The sequence below is a fragment of the Alnus glutinosa genome, chromosome 5 (assembly GCF_958979055.1).
Source record: "Alnus glutinosa chromosome 5, dhAlnGlut1.1, whole genome shotgun sequence".
Taxonomy (NCBI): Eukaryota; Viridiplantae; Streptophyta; class Magnoliopsida; order Fagales; family Betulaceae; genus Alnus; species Alnus glutinosa.
In genome coordinates, this window is record NC_084890.1 from 7,190,509 (window position 1) to 7,211,418 (window position 20,910).

Here is a 20,910-nt window from a genome sequence, read left to right on the forward strand (position 1 = left end):
TGGTAATATTTTATTATATTTTTACAAAAAGAAAAGAAAATAAAACAAAAAAAATAATAAAATATTACCAGCCAGATCAACTTGTTGTGGGGCTGTTGTGAGAAATGAGTGTAGGGATCATTTCTCTGTTAAAAAAACTAGCACGGCAATTCTTAAAAATTGTCGGTTTTCGACACCTTTTTTTCTTAGCGCGTGTGTAGCTTAAACCATTGGCGCCCAGAAAGCTCGTTTATTATTAGTTTATTCGTTGGTAATATGATTTGGTGCCCAGAAAGCAGAAACAGTGGGCTTGTGCGGTTTGTGGATGGAAGGCAATAAATAATTCGTATTCATTGAACCAAAAGTTGGCAACTGTAATCCACGGTCCACCCAACAGAAACGACGACAAAACCAATTCCATATCTCCATATAGGGGAGGCTCCTAGTACTCTCTTCTAAAGCTTGTATTCCCTTGTCCGAATTTCAGTGAATTTGGACAAAGAAATGAAAGAGGATTGCGGTTTCAGAGTGTTCCAACATGTCTTTGGGCTGCTCCAAAGTGCGCGCGTAGCCCCCGTGTGGGCATTTCAGGACTCCCCTCTCTCATTCTCTGCCCGTTCGTTATCAGGATTAGTATCCCTTATTTCAGAGTGATTTGAGTAATCAGTGACATCATAAGAATGTGCAACAGTACCTTATTCAAGGACAAGCAACTTCAAGGGTTCCAAGCTGCTTCAAGAAGGAATTTCACCATACCCTGAAATGCAAGTATAGTTGCTACCTCTGGGATCATAGGATCTGAAAATAGGGATTTTTTGCAAATTGCAGATTCAAAGCATATAAGATTAATATATATATATTCCACTCAAATAAGGCGTAGACTACAAGGCCATTTTTATTTTTTTATTTATCTACGTAGTCACATTAATATGTAACTACGTAGAAACCTTCAAACTACTCGAGACTTCAGAAACCAACCATGACCCTCTAAAATAAAGTAGAAATACATATTGCTCAGAGCCTCAGAACAGAAAAAGTAGAAACACATAATAATATTACGTTAAGTTTAATAAGCAAGGATCATGATAATGGAGAAAGAACAAACCACGTTTGGAACCTGAAGCAGATCAAGAAAGAAGCTCAATCTTGATTCCACCAATGCTGACAAGCCCTTTACCTTGCCGAGGAACCAAAGTGACAACGACGTCGTCATCGCCATCAACTCCCAAGTCATCCAACAAGTCGGTGATCCCCACTCTCAGGGCGGTCTTCTTCTTCTTCGCATGCGCGTGCTTATGCGGCACGTGCACAAAGCTTCCTGCAAACACCGTCTTGTCTGGCCCGCTGGGAGTGTTATCATCATCATTAATATAAACGTCAAACTTCACCACCGCAGCTTTCTCCAACTCGATGCCTTCAATCACCAACACCTCTTCCTCTTCTTCCTTCTGACGTTTACTTCTCGATTTGCTGGGCCTAGCGACCACAGTGCTTATCACCTTGTCCAAAACAACTGGAAACGCAAGGCTTGCAGATGATGCAGCCGCAAGCGCAATATCCCCACGTCCTGAAGGAAAAAGCGTCGCTACTTTCTTGACCTTTATAGATTTGCGAGGAGTTGGCTTAGTTTTCAGCCATGGAATCTCCACATCTTGATAAGCATAGCCCAGCTTCTTAGTTTCAAGGCAGTCCTTAACATAAACACGAACAGGCTGAGCATTTTCATCGTAGAAGATGAAGTTGGCATTTAACCAATCTGGGTCTGTGAAATCTTGTCGTTTCCCTCCTAGCGTCTTCCATATGGTCCACATTCGAGTAGTGAGCGTAAAAGAGTGGATCTCTACCGGCGGAATAAAAGTTCCCCATGTCCTCGAAATTAGGCTGGTTCGGGTCACCGCACCACAAGTGGACGTTATTGTGAGGAGTGTTCTCGAGTGAGCCAGCACCCGGGTCTGGGTCATCCCCGGCACGGTAAGCGGCGCCGTGGAATAGCTGAGCGGTCTTGTTGTTCACCATTTGCAGGTACATGATGTTGAGATTGCTCGAGATTTGGTCTGGTGTAGTTGTTGAAACCTCTGTACCGCTGTAGTCGAGGTCGATCAGTGTCGGCGGCTGGTGATTTGCGTTGCGGTAGACATCGTAGAGTTGTGAGGTGGAGTCTACAAACATGGCTGGGATTTGCATGCCGGCAGGGGAGTCCCAGTTCCAGTATGGCATGGCAAAGGTGGGATCGCCAATCAGCTTGCCCAAGATCTTCTCATAGAAGTACAAGTACCAGGGATGAAACGGCAAGAAGAGCCAACTAAAGTGAACTTGATACTCAAGGTCTGGGTATCCGACTTGGTCATATGCCCCATTACAATAGGCGCAGTGAACTCTGGCTTGTTGTGAGAAACTACGTGGGTCATCGTCTGGGAGGGCTTTCATTGAAAGACAAACTAGTTTACTAACTAGTTACCTTTCTGTCTCTCTTACTTTTATTACTAAAAATATGACTTGGAGAAGAGTAGAGAAAATAGAGAAGAGTAGAGGAATTCTTCTTTTCTTTTCTTATTTTTCAAAACACCTTACAAAGCCCATATATATAGGCATACAAAACAAGCAAACGTCAAGCCTTTTCTTCTCCCTCTTTATTACAATAAACACCAATAACTCCCCTAAATTAATACTTCAATTTAAGAGACCAAAAAACATGAGTTTAGTAAATTAAAGGTTATTATTTATTAAAGAAACTTTATAAGCTTTAAAACTTTTTTACGTTTTGATTTGTTTAGTTTCCAACACGCCCCCTCAAATCAAAACTGTCCTCATGCCAAGCATGTTTCTTAGCCTCATGAAAATTGCACCTTATAATGGCTTAGTAAATATATCTGCTACTTGTTCAGTGGTGCGGCAATATTTGAGCTCTATTGTCTTCTGCTTCACATGGTCTCTAAGAAAGTGGAACCTAGTGTCAATATGTTTGCTCCTCCCATGTTGTATTGGATTCTTAGCTAGCTTTATTGCCAATTGGTTATCCACATAAATCACAGTTGGTTCTTCTTGTGGATGTTCTAGTTCTTTCAAAAGATTCCTTAGCCATATAGCTTCACAAACAGTAGATGAAGCCGCCACATACTCCGCCTCACAGGTAGACAAGGCTACAATTGCTTGTTTCTTGGATGTCCAAGAAAATGCTGTAGAACTAAAATAGAACACATATCCAGTAGTACTTTTCCTCTCATCTTGGTCACATCCCCAATCACTGTCTGAGTAACCAACTAATTTTGCTTCATCACCATATGCATAAAATAAACCAAGATTCATAGTACCTTTGATGTACCTTAGAATCCTTTTTGCAGCTAACCAATGAGTCTGCATTGGTTTCTCCATGTATCGACTCACAAGTCCAACTCCATAGATAATATCTGGTCTTGTGATCGTTAAGTATTTCAGACTTCCAACCAGACTCTTGTAAAGAGTTGGTTCAATAACTCGATCGTCTCCTTCTTTTGATAACTTTATGCTTGTTTCAACTGGAGTACTCACAGAGTTGCAGCTTTCCATCTTGAATTTTTCTAATATCTCCTTCATGTACTTCTTTTGAGATATGAAAATTTCATCATGTTGTTGCTTCACTTCAATGCCAAGGAAGTAGGACATCAACCCGTTGTCTGTCATCTCAAACTCCCTAAACATTGATTGCTTGAATTCCTTGAACATTTCACTACTATTTCCTGTGTATAACAGATCGTCAACATATAGGAAAATAATTAGAAATTCACCTCAATAGTTTTTCTTCATATAAACAGCATGCTCATATGGACATTTGGTGAAACCATTCTGATGAAGGTAACCATCGATGCGTGCATTCCAAGCTCTTGGTGCCTGCTTTAAGCCATATAACGCTTTTTTAAGGCGGTACACCTTCCTTTCTTCTCCTTCCATTATGAAGCCTTCCGGTTGTTGTACGTATACTTCTTCTTCAAGGATGCCATTGAGAAAAGCTGACTTGACATCAAGTTGGTATATCTTCCAATTATGATGAGCGGCAAGTGCGATCAACAGTCTTATTGTGTCAAGTCTCGCAACTGGTGAAAAGACCTATTCATAGTCAATGCGGTACTTTTGTTTGTAGCCTTTAGCTACTAGTCTTGCCTTGTATCGAGAAACTTCACCTTCTGCAGTGCATTTGATCTTGTATACCCACTTGACACCAATAGCCTTTTGGTTTGATGGGAGTGTTGTCAACTCCCAAGTGTCATTCTTTTGAATAGCATGTATCTCCTCCTCCATTACGGATCTCCAACAATCTTCTTCAACAGCTTCTTGAAAAGTAAGAGGCTCATGATCAGCATATAGGCAGAAAAGATTAGTCTCTCCTTCTTCATTTTGCTCATAGATTTCCCTAAGACTTCTCATCTTACTTTGATTTGTGGAGGATCTGCTGCTGCTACCTCCCATAGAAGGTGTAGAGTCACTATGTGCTATGGACGGTGTGGTAGGTTGAGAAGATGGTGGGGTACTTGGTGGAGCTTCTGTTGAGAGCTCTTCAGGCTCCTCCAACACTTGTTGTTCTTTGGCCTTGTCTTCATCTCTCCAGCTCCACACATTTTCTTCATCAAAGATAACGTCTCTACTAACCACTAATTTTTTTGTTAGTGGGTTGTAGAGCTTGTACGCCTTCGACTCTTCACTATATCCAAGGAAGATACATTTCTCACCACAATCATCAAGCTTCTTCCTCTTGGATTCGGGAACTTGAGAATATGAAAGACACCCAAAGATTCTAAGGTGTGCAACACTTGGCTTGTAACCGCTCCACGCCTCTTAAGGTGTCATATTCTTGACACTTTTGGTAGGACATCGATTGTGTAGATAAGTTGAGCATGCCACAGCTTCTGCCCAGAATTGTTTTGGCAGTTCTTTCTCCTTGAGCATGGTTCTGGTCATATTGAGAATGGTACGATTCTTCCTTTCTGCAATCCCGTTTTGCTGTGGTGTGTAAGCAGCAGTGAACTGATGCTTTATTCCTTGTTCCCTGCAATACTTGTTAAATTCTTTTGAGGTGTATTCACCACCTCGATCTGAGCAGAGAGTTACAAGCTTGTGACCACTTTGATTTTCAACAAGAGCTTTAAAATTCTTGAATATAGTAAAGGCAGCTGACTTTTCCTTAAGAAAATAAACCCAAAGTTTTCTGCTAAAGTCATCAATAAAGGTAATAAAGTATCTATTACCTCCTAATGACATGGGTTCTATTTGTCCACATATGTCAGTATGAACCAACTGCAATGGTGACGATGCTCTCCAAGATTTGCCGCTGGGAAAAGGAAGTCGTGCCTGCTTGCCAAGTATGCATTCTTCACAAACATTGCTCGTTGGCTTAATCACTGGTAACCCATGCACCATGCCAGATTATGATAGTAGCTTTAGGCCGCTGAAATGTAGATGACCAAACCAAAGATGCCACTTCCATGACTCACTTTCCTTGAGTCCATAAAAGCACTTCTTGGATTTTATGTTAAGATGTAACGGGAACATGCGGTTATTGGCCATTGGAACATGAGCCACAATACCTCCACGTGTATCTCTCAAAATGAGAGAGTAATTTTCCATATGTATGGTGTACCCCTTCTCGAGCAGTTGCCCAATGCTAAGAATATTGCTTTTCATATTAGGCACATAATAAACATCTGAAATGTACCCTTTCTTACCATCATTTTGACAAATTTTTATCTTCCCTTTGCCTTCAACTGATAGTTTGGAGGAGTCCCCCAAGTTCACATTTCCGTGAACTCCCTCTGTGAGTTCTACGAACAGATCTTTCTTCCCACACATGTGATTACTTGCGCCAGAATCGAGGTACCAAACCTCATCTATTGAATTTGAATCATCATGAGCGAGAAGTAAAATAGAATCACTACGAACCTCATTTATTGCTTCTGCAACATTGGCTTGTTCATCATCTTTGTGCCAACAATTTGAGGCATAGTGTCCAAACTTCTTGCAGTTGTAGCATTGAATATTCTTAGAGTTTCCACGTCCATATGTGGATCTTCCTCTTCCTCGGTAGCCTCCTCGTCCCCGACCTCTAAAGCTTTGAGTCTCCTGCTGACTTTGACGTGGTTGTTGAGAAATACCACGCCCCCGGCCTCTACCACGACCATGGTTGGAGCTGGATTTGCCTTGATCATTTAGAGTCAGTTTTGACTCTAGTGCTTGTTCTAATACAACAGAATTAACATTCTTCTGCATCCTTTGCTCATGTACTTGTAATGAACCCAACAACTACTCAATTGTAAGATTCTCCAAGTCCTTAGACTCTTCGATAGCTACAACTACATGCTCAAATTTAGAGGAAAGGGATCGAAGTACTTTTTCGACGACTCGAATGTCATCGACCTTTTCATTGTTTCTTTTCAAACCATTCACGATTACCAACAATCATGAAAAATAATCGGACACCGATTCTCCATCCTTCATGTGAAGAGCCTCGAACTCGCCTCATAATGTTTGGAGACGGACCCGTCTCACCCGTTCATCTCCTTTGAAAATGGAAGTTAGAATCTCCCATGCTTGTTTACTTGTCGTTGCTTCAGCAACTTTCTCGAAGGTATGCTCGTCCAACCCTTGATAGAGTAGAAACAAAGCCTTTTTATCCTTCTTCCTCTGCTCCTTAAGAGCCTTCTTCTCATCAGCTGTGTATTCAGCTTCTTCCTCCTTGGTGGGTTCCGTAAATCCGTCAGTTATGACTTCCCACAGATCTTGAAACCCAAACAAGGCTCTCATTTGGATAGACCACGACCCATAGTTATCTTTTGATAATCTAGGGATTTGTTGCTGGACCACGTTGGAACCCATTTTTAGAATGGACGAAAAATGGGAATTGGCAAAATGTATAGGGCTCTGATACCAATATGAAAGACAAAATAGTTTACTAACTAGTTACCTTTCTGTCTCTCTTACTTTTATTACTAAAAATATATGACTTGGAGAAGAGTAGAGAAAATAGAGAAGAGTAGAGGAATTCTTCTTTTCTTTTCTTATTTTTCAAAACACCTCACAAAGCCCATATATATAGGCATACAAAACAAGCAAACGTCAAGCCTTTTCTTCTCCCTCTTTATTACAATAAACACCAATAACTCCCCTAAATTAATACTTCAATTTAAGAGACCAAAAAACATGAGTTTAGTAAACTAAAGGTTATTATTTATTAAAGAAACTTTATGAGCTTTAAAACTTTTTTACGTTTGATTTGTTTAGTTTCCAACATTCATGAGCTGAAGGGCCTTGTCATATTTTGCTATGTAATCCTTGTTCGCCAAATGTGCGGCAAGCCTCACACGCAAGGGAGAGTTTTGGGGTATCTTGAAGTCTGTGATCTTTGTGGATGCTGGTGGGCAGCAATTGGTTGGTTGTGACCCTGCAGGAATGTCTGCCTGCCCACATTTTGTTATGTCTGGCCCTGACACCGGAGCTCCCAACGCAGCCGGGTCATTGTGAAGATTGGCAGCACCGTAGAGACCTCCGAGGCCGATGAGCACATCTCTCCTATTGAATTTCCCTTGAGGAGGTTGTCTATCTTTTAGAGGCAGAGGTAAGGTTTTGGTCACCCTTTGTGGCTTTGCATGCCAGTACTCTTGGAGCAAGTTGGCGATGGTTCCGCTTCCCTAATTTTGAAGAAGAAGAAGAAGAGGGTGAAAGGAGTGGGTGTCTTCAAAAAAGCACATGGAGAAACGACAAAGCTAGCTAGGTAAGATTCTTCGTTTTTCTTCCCTTGTGAATTTTTTTTTCTTCCCTTGGGTCCATACTCTTAATGTTAATTGATTTTAAATTTTAGTGGAATTTGGGTGTTGATTTCGTTGGATGTATATGCTAGTGGCCAAAATTTTAGAGGGGTTTTTGATTTGCTCTTTGATATTTGGATTGAGTTTGCTTGTTCTGATAGTAATTTTGAGTATGCTCTTATGAATCATCGATGAGTTTTAGTGCTTGAGAACATATTTAGCTTCAATGAGTTCTTCATGGGTTAAGTTTGATGAGTAAATGATTTGTTGGGTTTCTGTGATTTGTTCAAATAATAGAGATATGTGTGTTTGTGGAAGTGTTTGTTTAATTTTTTGGTTCTTAATATTTCTGAATTAAGAGGTTGTCCAATTTTCGTTGCTTTGTTCCAAAATTTTCCTCTTTTCGTTGCTTTGTTCCAGAATTTTCCTCTGTTAATGCTTATTTAATCATTTCCTTCCATTTCCACACTCCAACGCCTCCACGTTGCCCACGATCCAATTTCACCATCTTTTCACCTTTTCAATAAGGCAATGACAACTACTCCCAACCTTTTCACCTTTTCTTTATGATGAGGTTATTTTACTGTCTATTTCTTGTTCTGAGAAATAGAAGAGCATAATATGGTTGTTGGCCAATATATAGTTGTCCTTGTATTAGCCTCAGAATTTGTCTGCTTGCTACCTTCTGCATCCTGTTGAAGAGAATGGACCCAAGAAGTGAAATTTGAAAAAACAACTGAAGAGAAAATGGCTGAAACAAGTTCCCAAAGAAATTGAAAAGTTTCCAAGAATTAATTATGTCCTTAAAAGCATAAAAGAGATAAAGAATTGCAGAATTGTTTACTTGATTAATTTGCTATACAAGGTTACGTCAATATATAACAATCTACATAGGACTCAGGAAGGCAAGTTCAATTCTGATTGTCAATTAATCAGAATTGATATACATAATCAGAATTGATCTCTGTCAATAGTTTTCCTTATGAGTTGGTGGGGATGAATTGGCTGTGATGTCGTATGCTTGGAGAGCATTGCAAGGTCGTGTGCAAGCTGTCTCCATATTGGCTTGCCTTGTTTCCATAGTTGGTGGCAGCAGATTGGTGCTCAATCAATTCTGCTGTTGTTGCCTTATTGGTAGTCAAGGCTGATGCCATGCATGCTGCCACATTTTTTTTTAATACAATCTCACTTATTTATGAGAGAGAGAGAAAAAAAAAAAAAAAAAAAAAAAAAAAAAAAAAAAAACCATATCTTTAGCGACAAGTGGAGAAATTCTAGAGTTCTCAAATTTTGCTTCTAAAATTTGGTCCTTAAATGATGTGTCACAAACTTATGAGATTGTGACATATTTTTCAAAATAATTGATCACGTGAGATTGTGACAAATCATTTGGAGACCAAATTTTTTTTTTTAAAAAAATAAAAATTTAAGAATGGTAACATTTTTCTTCTGATAATGTGTGAAATAAGGGGTGATTACACCGCAACATTAGTGGTCACCCTTGCACCTTATAAATGCAAGGTGATAATTTTCATGGAAGTTACAAAGTGAAAATGTGCAACCCTTCATGGGGATGATGTTGAAAACATATATGTGATTAAATTACATCATAAACAATGAAAAATTACCAAGAAACGTGCTACATGAAAGTATAATACCAAATTTTTCAAAACATAAAATTACATGGTATGAACACATACCTTGAGTACAAGTCGACTAGGGTTTTGAGACCTTTAGATGACACACGGCCATAGAGAGTCCAAACCTTGTGCATTTATATCAAGCCATAAAATGTAATAATCAACTTGAGAAGAGATTTAATGGATAAAAAGAAAACTAGTTTCAGTAGACATAGGACACTTGACGCTTATCTACAGTACCCAAACATGTTTTACTGTTTTGAAAACAGAAAACCTGTTTCTAAAACAGGTTGCCAAACAAGCTCTTGTCATCTTATGACTTATCTTAAGTTATCATTAATTAAAATTTATTTCACTAAAAAAATGTAATTGCACTTTAATATTTATTTTGATTCATCAAAGTTCACTTTGACTTTATTACATGTGTTTTAAATAGAAAATGAATTTGAAAGGAAATGGTTTATACAAGGTTCAGGTTTGGAAATAAAACGAGATTTGCTAAAAGGATGACGTTATAATAATTAAGTAGGGTTATACAATTAGCACCTCGAATTCATATGTTAGGTTTTAGAAATTGGTTTCATTCGGTGATCAAAACTTGGGTTGTATATATTTTCAACACCTAAGTTATTTTGTGTAAAAAGTTAAGTCTTTGACGTGTATTTTGTAATTTTATCAACTACCCATCCCCAAGTCGTTTATGGATTTCGTGTTAAAGACTTATAAAATTAATCCGAGAGAATCGTCACCAAGTGTACGTGTCACCTTGGCATACTGACTCTGTTGTTCCAATAAAGGTCCGAAGCACGGTCACCTGGAGCATTACCTTGGCGTACGAACGCTGGTCATTCCAATGGATTCCCGAGAGCACCTTCCCCAGAGACATCACCAAGTCGTGCTGACGTTGGTGTACCTGTCACTTGGACTTGCTAACATTTGCTACTCCACAGAGCTCTGCCACCTGGACGTGCTGACACTGTTGGGTCTGTTAGAAAAAGTTAGCAATGAAACCCAGGTGACCGTGCTGACAAATTTGGACCGTCCTTATGCCTTGGGGAAAGTTGCTTGTAAAAATCCAAACTTTGTACATGTTCCTGGCATCTTTTCTTATTTCTTATAAATAGAATATGATATCTCCTTTCGTGAGTGGTTGAGAATCCTAGCCATTATTCTTCACTTTTGGGAGACCCTGCTGGTGATCGAAGTAGGGAGTGTTCTGGGCCCTTGCCTTTCCTATTTTCCTTTGCTTTTGTCAAAGACTGTGGGGGATGGTAATGGGAATTATCTGGGGGGATTTCCTTCGTCGGAAGGGGAGAAACGTGGTCTTCAAATTGCTGATGAGACGATTTAGGAACTCCAAACAAAGGGATACCGGTGTCTGGTGGGAAGTCTGGGAGTACCAAAAAAACTGAACAAGAAAGCTTTCAAAGGTGTCCTTGTGAGTATTTGGAGATTGGTTGGAAGTTTGTTTTCGAAAGAAATTTAGGAGAATATGTGACTTTCCGAACAGGGGGACAAACAGAAGGTGATGGCCGGGCGACCTTGGTCGTATGATCGTACTCTATTAATCCTTAAGAACTTTGACGGACAGATCTCTCCTTCGCAGATGGACTTCTCTGTCTCCCCAATTGGGATCCAGATTCATGACATGCCGCTTGGATGTGTGAATCGGGCTGTGGGAATTAAAATTGGGAGTTCGCTCGGACCGGTGGAGGATGTTGCAGTGGCTAAAGACGATGTGGGATGAGGGTGTTATCTCCGCAAAATGGTGGCGATTAATCTTCACCAACCTCTTGAACGTAGGAGGTCGTTGATTATCTCGGGCAAATCGAGATGGGTCTCATTCAAATACGAGAAATTACCGGTTTTCGGTTTTCGGTATGGTCGGATTATTCATGGACCTAATGGTTGTTCGGAGGTGAATAACCGACATCCTAGTCATGATATGGGGGGTTGGACGGATGGGGTACCTGGTTGAGAGCTAATGACTAATCTAGAAGACTGGGGTTCTCTGAGGGTCAACGGTCCAAAAGCTCCCCTTCCCCGGTGCTGTCAGATTCCAGCCAAAGTGTGGCCCCGTTGGGCAGCAGGCCGAAAAAGGAAAATCAGAAGCAAGCAGACGATGAGGTGAGAAATCCCGTGTATAACTCCCTCCCCGCCAATCATGCCTCTACCAAATCGGAATGCCAGAATTTTAATTTTGATAAATTTGAGGATCCTTCGCAGTTTCCATCACAACCGATTCGGGAGATTTAGGAGCAGATCCCGCATCCCTTGTCTCACGCTCCTAGCCTTGATGGGGAGGCCTCGAATTCAAACGGAGCTTTGAAGAGTCTAAAAGGAAAGGAATGAGGAAATCAATGGGTTAAACGTGGAAAGGGTGTGGCTGTCCCTGGGCTTAAAAACGGAAATTTTTTGTCTTCTGGGAGTGTGCTTTTGATCAATGGGCCCTGCTTTTGATCCTAAAAAGCCCAAAAGAGCTGCGGGCTGTGTGCTCGCTGCTTATCACCAAAAGGCCTAGTCACTGGGACCGGTGGACTCTACCAAGAAGCCTGGTTCCCTTCAGACCTCTGTTCCAGCTTGTCTTGAATTGATAGGTCCAGTATCGGGTGCCTCTAGTGAGGGATCTTTCCAGATTCCATCCCCATCCAAAGTGCATCTTTACAGGTGAATCCTCTGATCTATGCTCACTAAGTTCCTTGGACGGGAAGAGTCTGGGAAAAGGGGACTGTGGCTGGAAGAGAATAGCCCAAGGAGTGGTGGATCCCCAACCGAAGAAGCTGCCAAACCGTGGGTCAGAAATTTCGGAAGCTCATCTCTCAATGGTGGACGCTCCTAGTCCTCCGTCAGCTACACGGCCATTTCAAGAGGAAAGAACGGGAGGCCAGTACTCCCCACAGAAGTAGGATTTTGCTTTATCTGAAAATCACAAGGTAACTCAGCTTTTTGTTTCCACTCCCGGGCATGAGTCAAGCTTACTTAGTGATGTTGGTTGTTTGGCGGAGGCTGTTAAGTAGCCTCACTGCCCATTATGAGTCTCTTGAGTTGGAATTGTCGAGGGCTTGGCGCCCTTGTACAGTTCGGGAACTTCACTCCTGGGTGAAGGAAAAGCAGCCCACCCTACTGTTTCTCATGGATACCAAATTGAGAAACCGTAGAATGCAAGTAATAAAAAACAAATTGAAGTTTAACGGTATGCTCATGGTGGAGCCTGTTGGTAAAAGTGGGGGATTGGCTCTGCTTTGGAGAGAGTAGGTTGTGGTGGATATTCTAAATTATTCTGTTAGACATGTATATGCTAGTGTCTCTTTGACAGGAACCGAGGACCCGTGGAAATTTACGGGTTTCTATGGATTTCCAGACATCGGATCCCGCCCAGAGTCCTGGTCCATTCTCCGCCATCTCAGTTCCTTTTCCCCTCAAGATTGGTTTTGCATGGGAGATTTTAACGAGATCCTTGAAGTTCACCTGGAATTATCACCAACAAGCCATACAGATGATGTTTTATGAATTATGAAGGTACGAAGTCTATGGGGAATGTGAATATATTCTTGTGTATTCAGATTATGTTTATCTTTTAGTCTATGGTTAGTCCTACGTTTATTCTGTATTGAAGTCATACGTACGTATAGCCTGTTTTGAATAATTATTTGATGGCTATAGAAGGTGATGTACGTTGTATTATTTTCACGAATGAATGAATAGTGTAATTAATTTTATTAAAGCTTTAAACAAATCTGTGTGGGGTCACGTACACTTGGACCATCAATAATTACATGCCATAATACCTCGGTTGAACGACTAGAGAGTGGCAGGCTATTGTACCTTTAACGAGGAACCAGAATTATGTCATATGTTGACTCACAAGACGTGCAAACCCTATTATCATCAAAAAAAAAAAATAAAAAAAAAAAGATTTGGTCAATAAACACATAGAAAAGTGTCTTTAAGGAGTAGTTCAATCGACTGGAGATCACGCCTCATGAAGCAGAGGTCACTAGTTTGAATCTCCCCTTCCCTCTATTGTGTGGACATGTCAAAAAAAAAAAAAAAAAACACAGAAAAGTTGGCATTTTTGAGGTGTCAAGTATTCGTGTGTCGGGAAGTGATATTTTTCACCTAAAGCCCCAAATAGTAATAGTTTAATTAATTAAGTTCCCTTCTATAAGATTTGAAAATAAAATTTTAATGCCCCAATTATGGTAAAGATAGTCGATGCTCTTTTAAGTAAGGCCGAAATTATGATTAAAAAAAAGCATTAGAAAAAATTGAATTACAAGATATTAAGACTTTACAAAAAATTAAATCCCACATTAATGGCACCTCTAAAACAATAACTAAACTCATAATTTTGTCCGAACTTTAAAACCAACATGTCTACTAAGTTTATTCATTAAATTAACAAGAGAAAAATACACATATTTCATTCAAACTATCACCTCATTGTCAATATCCCCAAACTATCAATTATGTTAATGTCTCTTGTAAACTACCATAAACTGTCAATGTCCCTTAATGACAAAAATATCATTAATAAAATTATAATAATTCTTAATACATACGGTCAAGTCCTTTTAATTCTAATAAAAATTTTGCTCTCCCATCTAACTTTGATTAATGCTTCACTAATTACTTATTACTTTGTTTCTCCTTGAAATGGGACGGGTAAGGGTGTACTAAGTAATTTAGCCCTATAGGATTCAGACCTCTCTCCTCTACGTGCCGACTCGCCGTAGGAGTTGCCAGAATCATCACAGCCTCGGTAGGTTTGAGTTCCGGTTCCACATCGAAGGTTGAGAAGAAAGCGGAGGAATTGGGGGCAAAGGGTTTGGGTTCGGGAAATGAGTTCTCAGAGGAGGAAGTGAAAAAGTAGTTTTTGATGGTGTCTGGGGGGGCGAGAGAGAGAGAATATTAATAAAAAAGTCTAAACAGATGAACAGTGAATAAGTAACATTGCCTATTTACTGTTCATGTTGGTAAAAAAAAAAAAAAAAAAGCTAGAGTAACTAGTCTGCTGGAGTAAAAAAGGTTCAAAATAGTCAAATTTGACTATTTTGAGCCTTTTAGAGCATCTGTAGGAGATGCTCTAACCCAATCTGGTTTAACCAGTAAAAATAAAAAATAAAAAATTAGCAAAAACACATTTTAGCTAGACTTTTAGTGAGTTCCCCCCCCCCCCCCCCCCCCCCTCCCCCAAAAAAAACTTTTCCCTCCCCTCCCCTCTCCCACCCACCACAACCACCACCACCAAATATATCTCCGGCCACCACCAACCATCGCCGGCCACCTCCGTCCAGTGCCGTCGCCCACCACGAAGAAGTGTCGCCGCCAACCATTTGGCTTTTTTCCCCTCTCTCTCCACCAAAACTTTTCCCTCTCCCCTCTCCCATCACCACCAAATACCCGACCACCACGAAGCAGTGTCACCGCCAACTATCCGGCCTTATCCCCCTCTCTCTGCGCCAAACTTTTCCCTCCCCCCTCTCCTAGCCACCACCAAATACCCGGCTTCCACCGTCAGTGTCGCCGCCCACCATCCGGCTGATCTCGCTGAGCCTCACATGGTTTGGTCACCTTCGCCCCCTGAACGACGCCATGACCGGTCTGTTTTCCTTTCTTTGAGCCTCACGTGGTTTGCTGCTTGTTAATTAGATTTTTTTACCATGTTCTGTAACTAAGTTTAGCCCTTGAAAAAAAAAATCCTATATTCAAAGTATGACCAAGATTTGTGTAGAGAAGAGGTGGTTTAGAGAATTATGTAAGGTAGGGGAGGATCTGATTGGTGGCAATGTCCCCGTGTATTGTTTCTTCTCGCAACCTGTGGGGGACAAAGAAAACTACGAGCTTCTTCAAGTATTGAGCAGGAATTGTGGATAATTGTTTGCTTATGAGTTACTGGATGTGTTGATATTAGTTGATATAGTGAATTGTTAAAACATTTTTATGAATATAATAATGGATTGGGTAGCTACAGTGCTACCCAGTGTATTAGGTAGCACTGTTGCTATCCAACTGAATTATCTAAATTTAGGGTGACTATTGTGGAATGTTTTTTTGTGAGTTTTTGTGAAATTTTCTCTAAATTTAGGGAATGGAACTAATATAGGGAGACTGCTATTAATGCTCGTAGGAGTCCCCCAATCACGAATCATAAAAATTTGGAGGAGAGAAACCAACACACGTTTTGGTTTTGAATTTTTTTTTTTTTTTTTAATAGGCTGGTTAACCTTAGTTGGGTTAACCAACAAAAAATGCGAACTTAATCTTCCTCGATAAGACAAAACTCAAGATATGTTTTAGGCCTATAGATTTAATCAAGGGCCAGGATTTAAAATTTTTGAAACTCAGATTTTTTAAAATTTGAGGGGATCTGGATCCAGCCCAAACTCCAGTTCTTCCTGCCAAGTGAGTCATTAGTGCTCTTGCCACACAGGTGTGCATGTGGAATTTTGAACAAGAACATACACTTAAATATTACTTGTTGTAAAACAAAAAATTAGTGTGAGTTTATCTTTATAAATACCAACTTTATATAATTAATTATACTAATTTTGATTACTCTTTTAACAATAATCCATGCTGCAGATAAGTCTCCTTAATTTCTTTACTTGCTAGAAAAGTTTGCCTCGAGTTTCTTCCTCCAGTTGTTCACATTCACACGTATACCACATGATACGTACTCTTGTTTTCTTTCTCTTTTTATATTTTCCTCTTTTAACTTTGGGATAACATCACAAATTAAAGGGTATTGAACTATACTTCATTTTGAAAAGGGAAATGATCAAAACACTCCCTGTTGAGACAGTTTTCAGCATGGTGACGTGTCGGGTGATGATTCGCCTGAATATTGGCCTTGTTCTTTATGATCTGCAAAATAATAAACACTGCGTCGGGGGGGTGCCGACGATCCCCCTCCGATGCTTAAGTCAAATGATAGTTTGAATATGAGCAGAGTAATTTTTAGAAGCATAGAATGTCATGTCCCTTAATATCTGAAGAGACTCTGGTATTTATAGAGATTGAGGAGCAGTTACGATTGTTCATCTTTTATATTTTCCTCTTTTAACTTTGGGATAACATCACAAATTAAAGGGTATTGAAATATACTTCATTTTGAAAAGGGAAATGATCGAAACACTCACTGTTGAGACAGTTTTCAGTGGTGACGTGTCGGGTGATGATTCGCCTGAATATTGGCCTTGTTCTTTATGATCTACAAAATAATAAACACTGCGTCGAGGGGGTGCCGACGATCCCCCTCCGATGCTTAAGTCAGATGATAGTTTGAATATGAGCAGAGTAATTTTTAGAAGCATAGAATGTCATGCCCCTTAATATTTGAAGAGACTCTGGTATTTATAGAGATTGATGAGCAGTTACGATTGTTCCCGGTTTGTGCGGGGATCGGTAGTTGAGGAAGACGTGGCCTCGGGCGCCAGGACATTTGGGGTTCCATGACCGCCTATCTCGGGTGCACAATCCTTTATGGGTGACATGTTTGTCGAGACAGTTCGGGCGCACGATCTAGTTATGTATCGTGCATCGTGTCCCTTAAATCTCGGGTAATACCGAGATGTTCTAGGACTCGGGTGTTACGAGGTATCCAGGACTCGGGTGGTCGAGTCGGTTGAACCGGTTGGGCCCAAATGATTTTGATGGGCTTTGATAAACTAATATTTTTTTCTAACACTCACAATGCACAACAATGACACAACACCAAGGCACATTGGGGTGTGGCCCACACATTGGGTCCCACCCCAATGTGCCTTGGTGCTGTGCCATTGTTGTGCACAAAGAGTGCTAGGATCACTCCCCTTTTGAAAAAAATGTACTGAATTATCAATCGTTTCAAATTAGCGTATTCAAGTTTTTTAATATCTCACTTTAGGGTACTCCATTAAGATTTGTTATTAAATCCTATCAAAATTCTTAAAATACCTCTGTTTTTAATTTTTTTGAAAAAAAGATTATAAAAATTTTCAAAGATTCAAGTAGGGATATTTTTACAAATTCCATTAAATTTTGAACAATGTCTAAATCCTAGCATTTTTTTTTTCGTAAAAAAGAAAAAAAAAAAAAAAAAAAAAAAAAAAAAAAAAAAAAGAGATGGCAGGATTTAACAGCAAATCCTAACGGAGTACCCTTAAGTGAGACATTTGAAAACTTGATATACTAATTTGAAACGTTGGATAATTCAGTACCATTTTCTCAAAATGGTGTATAATTCGATATCATTTTACGAAGTTACCTCTTTAACTTTATTCACTTGTTGCATTTTGGTTTCAGAAAGGGGCAGGAGAGTAGGTCCAAACTCAGGAGTCATGTATAATTTTGTTAAGCATTCTGAAAATTCCACCATGAGGAGAAGAAAGCACCAATATAACTAAATCCAGAAAATAAAAATAAAAATAGTGGAAATTATTGTTATTATGTTGCGATTTTAAACCAAATTACAGAAATTGTATCGTTTGGAAGTACGTTTTTAAAAAATTAAGATTTAAAAATGAATAAAAAAATTGCGTTTTCAAATCGCATCAAATTGGGTGCTGTTTTAAACACACTATTTTAAAAAGCTAAACTACAATTTTAAAAGTCAAACCCTTAACTACGTTTTTAAAAATTACATACAATTTAAAATCACAAACCCAAACATGCCCTAAATTTGACTGACGACATATTTCTGCCTTTCCATTTAACAGTTATACACCGTGGCTGGACCATGTGCAACTGTTGACATTGACTCCACAGTGGCCACAACAAATTGGTTGCCCAAGGGACTCAATTACTTGCTTCCACCGCAGGTTCAGCCAAATATGAAAAAGCTAGGACTCGCTGGCCATAGCCGTGGAGGCAAGGCCGCTTTTGCACTTGTTCTTGAAAAAGCAGCAACTTCTCTAAAGTTCTCTGCTCTAATAGGCATTGACCCAGTTGATGGACTAGGCAAAGGTTTACAGACCCCTCCGCCAGTACTCACCTATGTTCCTCATTCATTTGACCTTGACATGCCTGCAATGGTCATTGGTACAGAATTGGGTGAAATTGGAAATACTCTTCTATTTTGTGTTACTCTTCCTGCTCCCGCTCCTAAGGGAGTTAACCATGAGGATTTCTTCAATGAATGTCGGAAACCGGCTTGTCATTTTTTTGTGAAGGACTATGGCCATTGTGATATGTTAGATGATGATATCGAGTTGCTTGTTGGGATAGCTATAAATGTTATGTGTAAGAGTGGGAAGTCTAGGGAACCCATGAGGAGGTTTGTTGGAGGAATTGTTGTTGCATTCATGAAAGCTTATCTGCTAGATGATAACAATGACTTAATGGCTATAAGAGATGGGCAGGAGACTACACCGGTGGAGCTCAAAACTATTGAATTTCTTGAGTGAAATTTAATTCTAGAGGCTGCTACAAGCGTAGAATAGATTTAATGTTCTATTATTTATAACATTTGTGCTCTTGCAGAAATTCAGATCTAGAGTTTCAATAAAACTACTATTACTCTTTGAACAAGCATGCTTTGGAGATGATCGGATTATATAATTAATATTGTTGAATTATGTTTTGGAAGTTAGCCATAAACGTCCAAAATTACCATAGGATTAGCATGAACGAGAGAGCCCTTATGATTTGTTTCCAATGATTGACTAAAACATCATTAACATAAGATTCACCCAACTGAGAATTTATTTACAACATTGTTTTTTGGTTTGGGGGGTTGCAACATTTAATTTATAGTCATATATCTAGTTAATTTGAAACTTTTCTAGAATCACTTATAAAGCTCAATTTCACCTACTAACTACACAATGTGACACTTAACACTTTTTTTTCTTTTTTTCTTTTTTTAATGATTAAGATAAGTACACATACTTCTCAAACTACCACTATGTACATTGTCAATGTACCCCCCAAATTACCAATTGTATTAATGTCGTCAATGTCTCCCCTTAAACCACCAAAAAATGTCAATATCTCTTAAAGCCAACAAAAAGACAAATATATCCTTATAAAAAATTAAAAAAAAAAAAAAAAAAAAAAAAAAAAAAAGAAAAAGAAAAAAACCGAGAAAAATTAATGAAAATCCAAAGGGTGGCCCAAACTAAAAATTAAATAAAACAAAATCTTAAAAAAAAAATTAAATTAAATTATAAAACTAAAAATTATATAACTAATTTTTGTTTTTTTGTTTTGTTTTTATATAATGCTAAGAATTTTATAATTTTATATATGAAGGATATTTGTGTTATTGGGAGGACATGCATTGACCCAATTAGTAATTTGAATGGCAAATCAACAATTAGATGGTAGTTTAAGAGAAATATGAATATTTTTTCCTAACTTTAACAGGCAACAAACAAGCACAATTACATCTTTACAGCAAACAACTGGAAAACAATCAAGCGAAAGAACAAATTCCAAAGCCAAGAAACAACCACTTTGCACACTACATATAAAAACAATAACAAACAGCACCTACACAAAGTCCAAACCAAAATCCCATATCAAACCCCCAAACCATATGCAACAGATTCTCAAAATCCAACGACCTCTAAACTTTCCTTCCCTAATGTACGGGAACAAACCTCACATTTAATCTTCTAAAAAATTAAACTTTTGTGTGGATGGATGTGATCCACATTTAAGCTCAATCATCTACTATCGTGTTATGACTTGCATTTCTCATACGTGGGACTCATTGCTTTCTTAGCCATACATTTTGTCTCTCTTTGTTTTACTTCTCGATGAAGTTTGCTTCTTTGTTAAGTTTCAAGATTTTACTTCACTGTGAAATATTTTAACCGACTTACTTATTTACAAGACTTAACACTTTCGGTCATTTATAAAAGAAGAGCAAATATCTGCGACATAAAAGAAAAAAATGAGAGATACATGTGAGAGCGTCAAACAGAGAGTTACTCACGACGTGTGTTTGTGACATTTTTCAGTCCCAATATTTCTCACATTTGTAGTGCGGCGCAGCACTTAGAGAATTTAGCAAAGACTCTCTTTTGTCATTATCTCTTATGTATAATTTTCTTTTGAGTGAGAAGTGATTCTTACACAACTCAACTTACACAACATTTACACAACACATTCACATAGAGTGGAACCCATGTAGTGGGTTCTGCTCACATGGGTCTCACCCCATGTGTGTGTATTATGTAAATATTGTGAAAGTTTAATTGTGTAAATATCATTTTTGTATTTAAATTTCAGCGTTAGGGCAAATCGGTCATTTACTTTCTGTCCCTCTTTTCTTTTCTTTTTCCCCTCCCTCACGCACGTTCCCTTTCTTCCCTTTCCTTTTCTTCCTTCTCTTTTCTCCCTTTCTCCTTCATCATGCACGCACATGCAAAGATTGAGATAGAGTTGCTGAGAGAGAGAGAGAGAGAGAGAGAGAGATCGTGTTGTAGAAGAAAAGCAAACCAAAGGAAGAAGAAGAAAAAGAGAAGAAGATGGGTTTTCGGCCATCGGTTTTCATGAGGTAAATCTCTAGTTTTTCTTTGTGTTTTCGTTGT

General features: G+C 39.1%; 1 protein-coding gene and 1 pseudogene across 1 annotated transcript in view; one reads left to right on the top strand and one right to left on the bottom strand.

Moving 5' to 3' along the window:
* The window catches only part of LOC133868741 (chlorophyllase-2-like), a 71,407-nt gene extending 52,506 nt beyond the window's left edge, over positions 1 to 18,901 (top strand). The window contains exon 2 of the mRNA XM_062305729.1: positions 18,091 to 18,901. Coding sequence (XP_062161713.1) covers positions 18,091 to 18,777 — 687 coding nt within the window. The 3' untranslated portion in view covers positions 18,778 to 18,901. The remainder of the gene's footprint in view (positions 1 to 18,090) is intronic.
* Positions 1,017 to 9,525, bottom strand: LOC133868119 (polyphenol oxidase, chloroplastic-like; annotated as a pseudogene).
* Positions 18,902 to 20,910: the final 2,009 nt, after the last annotated feature.